The following is a 7,479-nucleotide window of genomic DNA, read 5'->3' as shown; positions in this document are numbered from 1 at the left end:
CTTGAACCTAGGAGAGCTTGTCTCTGAACTCCCTCTCCTTGACAACTAGGGCTTTGACTTGTTGTTTCTTCAATTGATTGAGCTCATCCCTTAGGGCCATGTTCTCCTCGTCCAACTCTCTAGTCTTGGCTAAGGCCTTTTCCTTGGCCTTGTTAGCTTCCTTTCACGTCTGGTCCAAGCCTACAGGTGAGGCGTGGATCTCATGGTAAAGGAGTTAGGTCATCATGCAAGTCTGAAAGAAAGAAGGAGTAAGATTAACTCTAAAAAAAGAGGTTAGTCAAGAAAGAGAAAAAAAGGGCTATTTTATCTTTATGGCTATGCTCCTAGTGCGAGAAAGCAGCTCGTGAGGGGGCCACGATTTGTATTGCTCGTAGATCCTCCCAGTTATAGCTCCCCTCACCATGTTTATACCAGCGGCGAGATGTTCTAGAACACTGATTAGCCTGTCGATCTTGGCTTCAAGCATAGCATCCTTTTGTTCCTCGTTGCGTTGTTATGCTCATCTCACTCACTGGCTCGAGAACCATAACCACCAGAGCTGGTTTTTTCTTGGCTGAGCCCTTCGTTGAAATGTGGGGCTTCGGTAGTACCTTATTCGAGCCTCTAGTAGGCTCAATAGCTTTCTCTTTCGAGCGCTCCGCTGGCCTAACCATTTTCTTCTTTGAGCCCTCCTTCAGCTCAAGAACTTTCTTTGTCGAGCTCTTTTGGAGCTCGGGAGTGTTTTTCTTTTCAACCACCTTGGTGGCAATTGAAGGCTTCTTGGAGCTTGGAGTGCATTCAAGCTTGCCCCCAGTCCTCTTTACTAGGGGCCATAAGGTTCTAACCCCCGTTTGTTTAGTTACAACATTGGGTTGCTTTTTCTCAACAGTGCAAGCTGCCAGGTTTTGAGGCTTCTTGGCCCACATGTCTGTAAGAACAACGAGTGTATTAGCATACAAGGAAGAAGAATGTGAAAAGGCGAGCTACTCCACACTTACCTTTTTCAAAGATTGTTGGAAAAAGTGCTGAATTTGGGCAAAACCCAAATGCTATCAGATGAGGAATTGTGATTAGCTTTGTCACGTCACGAAAACTCTCAAGAAGGTCGCTAAAAGCCTCTAACCGTCTCTTGTGGTCTGCGACGACATTGGTTTGCTCAACGTTCTCTACGAAAGGAGATAAGGATAGTTAGAAGTTGACCAATAATCACTTAACAGTAAAAAAGAAGCAAGAATACCCACAGGCTTCATCGGAAAAAAAGCCATCACCCCCAGAGCGATAGAAAAAGTACTCAGAATCCTAGTTTCGGAGCTTTTTGGGGACATTGACCAACCCATTCAAATGGGTGTTTCTCACTTTGGAGAGGTATAAAGTGTCATCCTAACCTTTCTTCAGTCTATACAGATAGACGAGCTCCTCTACAGATAGCTCACCTATTTTTTTCTAAATTGTAGGCAATGTACATGCCTACCATAATTATATGAGAATTCTTTGTCAATTGAAGGGGAGCAACGTTGAAACGATCCAAAACGTCAAAAATGAATGGGTGAGGTGGGATAGACAAACCACACCTCAGAAGAGTCTCAGAGATCACTACCTAACCTATGGGGGGATTCTTTCACAAGAAATCTCTTAGAGCACGAAGAGAGTATTCGACCTGGAACGCATAATTCTCCCTTATCCGCTCAGGATCATTTTTGGTGATCGAGGTAGTTGGATCTTTCCTAAACCTAGATTAATGTGGTGTCGAGTGATGAAGCTCAGGTAATCTCAATGACCTATGTGCAAGCTAAATAGGCAAAGGAATTTAATCTAAGCGACAAATCAAGCAATCCAGTCTTCAAAGCTTGACAAGACCTCTGAACACTGGGGGACAGAAGTTATGTGTGATTTTGCTAGAAAGCTTGCAGAGATGTAGTTCGACCCATAATCAACTCGACCAAAGAACAAGCTCGACCTAGAATTAGTACAATCCAAAGTAAGCTCGATCCAATTGAAGCTTGTCACAACGACCAATCCTAACAGTTGTTTGACAAATCAAAGATAAGCTTCAATTTCGGATATTTCGGAAGGGATAAGATCAACACCGCTGGAAGTGCAATCTCAGCGCTCAATCACAAAGATCATAAGATTGCATACCAAATTTGATCGCAATTCCGAACTTATCTATCTTTCCTTTTACTAAAACTTGTATAAATACCCCTTCAAACTATGAAAGAGGGGTTAGCAATTTGTTCTAGCCATTCTATTTATTTCTCTTGTAAGCTCTCTAAAGCAATAAAAGAACAGTGGACGTAGGCTTAATTAAGTTTTAACTTGCCGAACCCCTTTAAAAATTGTTTGTGTTCTTTACTTTATCGCATTTTACATTACATTGCTAGTTTACATTAAATCACACACACATCTGTTCCAATTCCTCAAGGTCAATCAGATCAGTCGAGTTGGTGCGAATTTTCGTATCAACAGATCAAGTTCATAGTGATGAAAAATTTAAAGCAAAAGCTTTAGAACTCAAGAAAACTGCCATGGAGACTGGTTAAGGAGGTGGTGAGTCAAACAAGCGTTTCAACAATTTCATTGAATGGATCAAGGCATAGGAATTGCCTACAACAGGGGCAGAGGGAGGGGGGTCAAGGAGGGCCAGTTGACCCTTCTTAACTTTGAAAAGTTATCAAATATATATATATATATATATATGAAATTAACTTTTAAATTCATCAAATATATCAAATTAAATTCTAAGTTTTTACAAAAAAAATCCCACAAATACATTTAATAAATTATATAATGAATTTTATAAATATTATTTTTGTACAAATAACAAAATGAAGAAAGTTTGTATATCTTTTCATATTTTTTTATAAAATAAATATCATTTCTAAAATTTGTTTGTCAAATTAAACTAAACTACTGTCAATTGTTGCAACCCACCACTATGGCCCCCCGCTTAAATTGTGGTGCTTAAATGGAGAATCGAACCTGAGACCGTATGCCTATCCACACTATCTCCAATTCGTTCTAACCATCTAGACTACCCACATATGAGTTATATCAAAATATTGAAGTTAGAAAAACAAAAAAAAAAAAAAGATAAATATAAAAAATATGTATTTTGATGCATTATTTTAAGGGGTCAAAACATAAAAATGAAATTACAACAAAAGTTATAATAGTTACTATAAAAGCTAGATAAATTTTTGAATATTTTATTAGTATAAATTTTATTGTAGTTTAATTTGAAGGTGTTGTTATTTGTGTTGGCTTAATAACTTGTTCATTAGTAAATTTTCTTAGTTTTATTTTACACTCATTAAAGAATTATAAATTTATTCCATATCGTCAAATGCAATGATAAATATATTAATTATAAAGAACATTATAAATAAATACTCATATTTTTGTATAACTTATACCCAATATATTATTTATTTTAAGTTTATTTATAATTATATTATTCAGTTTAAGTTTATTTATAATTATATTATTCAGTTTAATTAACGTTTTGACCCTCTAGAATGAGTTTCTGAGTATGTCCCTAGCCTACAAAATACAAAGTGATGGAACATTGGCCATTACAACCCATCGAGATTTTATTTTCAGCTTGCATTACACTATTACTCTTCTCATTATTTTTTTAATTTGTCATAGGCTTTTGCTTTTCGATTTGTGGGTGTAATTTCTTTTTTCCTAGTCATAAAGTTTCCTTATTCAACCGACATTTGTTAAAAAGACAAAAAATAAGAAAGACTAAAAGCTTGAACCACAACCACAAATCAATAAGAGAGCAGAACTTGCACCCTACCATACTGGAGGTCCATAATGAACATCAAAGATGACATACAAATTGAAGACATTTGAGACTGAGATTTTGGAGGTGTCTACTGTCCACAAAAAACTACAATAAATACAAACTTTTATGCTCTTCATAACAGCTAGAGCTAGCTGCATCTCAGCAACAAACTGTACAGGAAACAAAGAAAAAAATGAGTCGTCCACATATCCTTGCAGTACCTACTCCTGCACAGGGCCATGTAATTCCCTTACTGGAGTTTTCACAATGTTTGGTTAAGCATGGCTTCAGAGTCACATTTGTCAACACAGAATTCATTCACAAACGGGTCATGGACGCATTACAGGAACAGAACTACATAGGGGATGAAAATGAAATCCATCTTGCAACCATCCCGGATGGATTCGAGCCCTGGGAGGATAGAAGTGATTTAGGTAAGTTATGTGAAAAAACGTTTACGGTGATGCCTGGGAAGCTGGAGGAGCTTATAGAAAAGATCAACAGAGAAGAAGATGAAAAGATCATTTGTGTAATTGCTGATGGGACTGCTGGGTTTCCTATTCAAGTTGCAGAGAAGATGAAAATTAAAAAGGCCGCATTTTGGCCTGCAGCAGCTGCATCTCTGAAACTGCTCTATGATACTCAAAATCTGATTGATGATGGAGTCATTGACAATGAAGGTAACAATATACACTTTCAATCATTTTTATACTTTTCTATCTCCAACTGTTAATTTAATTAATGCAAATTAAGTTGAAGTCATTTAATGATATTATTGTTGTTAGAGCCTCTTTCTTGGGTGATAACTTTTATAAACTCCACAAGTGATTATCGAGAAACGGTTTCAATTAAAACCACCTCTTATAAGAAAAAAAAACCTGGAGAAGAATTAGGATTACTCACAATATAGGTAGGCCATGTAGGTACTTCATTAATTTATACATTATTTCTTTTACAATCACTTAAAATTTTCTCGTTATGCTATTATGCCAGGAACTCCGATAAAAAATCAGATGATTCAGTTGGGCCAAAACATGCCTGTAATCCACAGTTCAAACCTTATTTGGGCAAACATTCGCCAGGGCTTAGCCACCCAGAAGAAAATATTTGATTTTTTTTACAAGATCACAAAGGCCGTGAACGTGGCAGATTTCTTGATTTGCAACTCAACATATGAACTTGAACCTGAAGCATTCAAATCGGTTCCAAATATTCTTCCTGTAGGTCCTCTCTTGGCAAGCAACCGACAAGGAAATGCAGCAGGAAACTTCTGGCCAGAAGACTCAACTTGCTTGAAATGGCTTGATCAACAGCAACCTAACTCAGTCATTTATGTTGCATTTGGCAGCTTCACAGTTATGGATAAGATCCAATTCCGAGAGCTGGCACTAGGACTTGAACTCACCAACAAGCCATTCCTGTGGGTTGTGAGGCGAGACATTGCTGATAACGCCAATGAAGCCTTCCCAGAAGGTTTTCAAGACAGGGTAGCCAAACGTGGGAAAATGGTGGGTTGGGCACCTCAACAGAAGGTTTTGAGTCACCCTTCCATTGCCTGCTTCTTTAGCCATTGTGGTTGGAATTCAACCATGGAAGGTTTAAGCAATGGACTTCCTTTCTTGTGTTGGCCATACTTTGCTGACCAGTTCATTGATGAGGGCTACATTTGTGATATTTGGAAGGTGGGATTGAAGCTTAACAAGGACGAAAGTGGGCTCATCACACGAGAAGAAATTAAGAGTAAGTTGGATCAAGTGCTTGGTGATGAACAATTTAAAGCAAGAGCATTGGAACTGGAGGAAACTGCCATGAAGAGCGTTCAAGAAGGTGGGCAGTCTAACAAGACTTACAACAATTTCATTGAATGGATTAAGGCTTAGGAACTGCCCCCATGATACCCAGGCATCATACATCATTGTTTTAGGTAAAGAGAATTTGTTATAACTACTTGGGAACTTTCGCCATTATAACCCAGATTTTAGTGTCAAATTAAGTGTATTGCTTATTATCCTAGTTAGTAAATATGGGTACGGCAAAAAAAATACAGAAATTTTACGGGTATGATATGAAAAATGATAAAAAATACGTTTATAAAATTCGGTTATAAAATTCAGATACGAAAAAAATACGATACAGGTATATATGGGTTTAATACGACACATTGTCAATAATACATTTTAAAAAATATGGTCACATCAATCCTGGTTTTAGCACTTTTCATGGACCACATAATTAAAATCAATATAACATTTCAAATGCAAAGTATTCAATTTGTGAATAATACGGATGTGCTGATAAAATATGGCAATAATATAAATAATTCGCGAATAATACTGATAAAATACGGAAATAATACAAATAATTCGCGAATAAAACATATGAGGTATATAGTTCGCATATAATACGGATTTGTCAATAAAATATGAAAATTTACAAATAATACACGAGAATTATACGGCTAACGTTTTATTCACAAATTTACTAACATAGCTTATTATTCTGCTATAATATTAAAATTTGATAAAAATTTCCGTTAATAAATGAAAATGTGATGAAACGGCGAATGAACTAGTGAAATTCGTTACTTGTTTGCTACTTGATGCTAACGGTTGCTTCAAATCAATTTAATCCAGACCAATTTGCTTCAATTTTTCCCCTGTTACAAAAATCTATCCGAAACTTTTTTTTTTTTTTTTTTTTTTTAATGACTAGGAGTGTTCAGATTAGCTTATACACACCTTAACTAATTCTCCCGAGACCTTAGGTAAAAGTTTTAGTGGTCACTCTTATTAAGAACTTTGGGGACTCAAACTCGGGAGACCATGTTAGATCCTCCTCTTGCTCTTTTAACAGTAAGAGGATTCAAACTTATGAGACTATGTTAGATCCTTATTTTGCTCTTTTAGCAATAAGAAGATTCAAACTTGGGAGATCATGTTAGATCCTCCTTCACTATTTACCATCATGTTAGCTAGTGGTAGTTGAATCTATCGAACTTAGCTTTTCACTAACCCACTAAACGTTACAATGAAATTCGTTATTCTAAAACAAATTTCATCTTTACAAAGATCGCTACAATGGAGTGGCTTAAAATCACTTTCCTTTTACTTACTTGTAAATTTTATTCAATTAAAAAAACATCATAATATAGGACAAAAACCTCACTAAAACCACACCCCACAAGTCAAAAAAAGACCAGCATGCAGTTACCAACTTTGAGGTTCATAATAAATAAACATCATCATATGAGAAGATAGAAAACTAAATATATCTTAGGGGTGAGTGGTTCTGAGTACCTTATATTTTTCAGGGGAATCGGAATCACACAGTGCAGGTTCTTAAATTTAAGGAACCGGAACCTAAAATACAGAATCCGGTTCCTTTCCCGGGTACCTTGTAAAAAGTCAATTACCCCCTATTAGTTTAAAAATTGACAAAAATACCTTAAAAGTTTACAAATACACCCCTAACAAATTTTGATTACTCATTCATTTCTGTCCAATGTGACTCATAGATCCTCTAATCTCTAGACAACACTTGAATTCAATCAATTCATCACAATTCACATAAAATTCCTCAATCAAAACCAAAACACAAACAATTAATTAAACAATTATACTATAAATCTATAATTTAATATTATAATTAATTAAATTTCTAATCATTTAATTAAGTATTGTACTAATGTTTATAATAGAATATTATAATTA

General features: G+C 35.8%; 1 protein-coding gene across 1 annotated transcript; it reads left to right on the top strand.

The window, feature by feature from the left end:
• Positions 1-3,857: 3,857 nt before the first annotated feature.
• Positions 3,858-5,830, top strand: LOC116115646 (UDP-glycosyltransferase 83A1-like). Its single transcript, XM_031401780.1, has 2 exons — positions 3,858-4,449; positions 4,763-5,830. The coding sequence occupies exons 1-2, from the start codon at positions 3,963-3,965 to the stop codon at positions 5,647-5,649; spliced, it is 1,374 nt and encodes a 457-aa protein (XP_031257640.1). The 5' UTR covers positions 3,858-3,962; the 3' UTR covers positions 5,650-5,830.
• Positions 5,831-7,479: the final 1,649 nt, after the last annotated feature.

Source organism: Pistacia vera, unplaced genomic scaffold, assembly GCF_008641045.1.
Source record: "Pistacia vera cultivar Batoury unplaced genomic scaffold, PisVer_v2 Contig749, whole genome shotgun sequence".
NCBI lineage: Eukaryota > Viridiplantae > Streptophyta > Magnoliopsida > Sapindales > Anacardiaceae > Pistacia > Pistacia vera.
Note: the sequence above shows the minus strand (reverse complement) of the source record. Positions and strands in the feature narration are given on the sequence as shown.

Bases quoted from the DNA above. Each gene is read 5' to 3' on its own strand.
- LOC116115646 (XM_031401780.1), top strand. From the start codon at position 3,963: ATGAGTCGTCCACATATCCTTGCAGTACCTACTCCTGCACAGGGCCAT. The intron at 4,450-4,762 runs GTAACAATATAC...CTATTATGCCAG, and splicing joins TGGAGTCATTGACAATGAAG to GAACTCCGATAAAAAATCAG.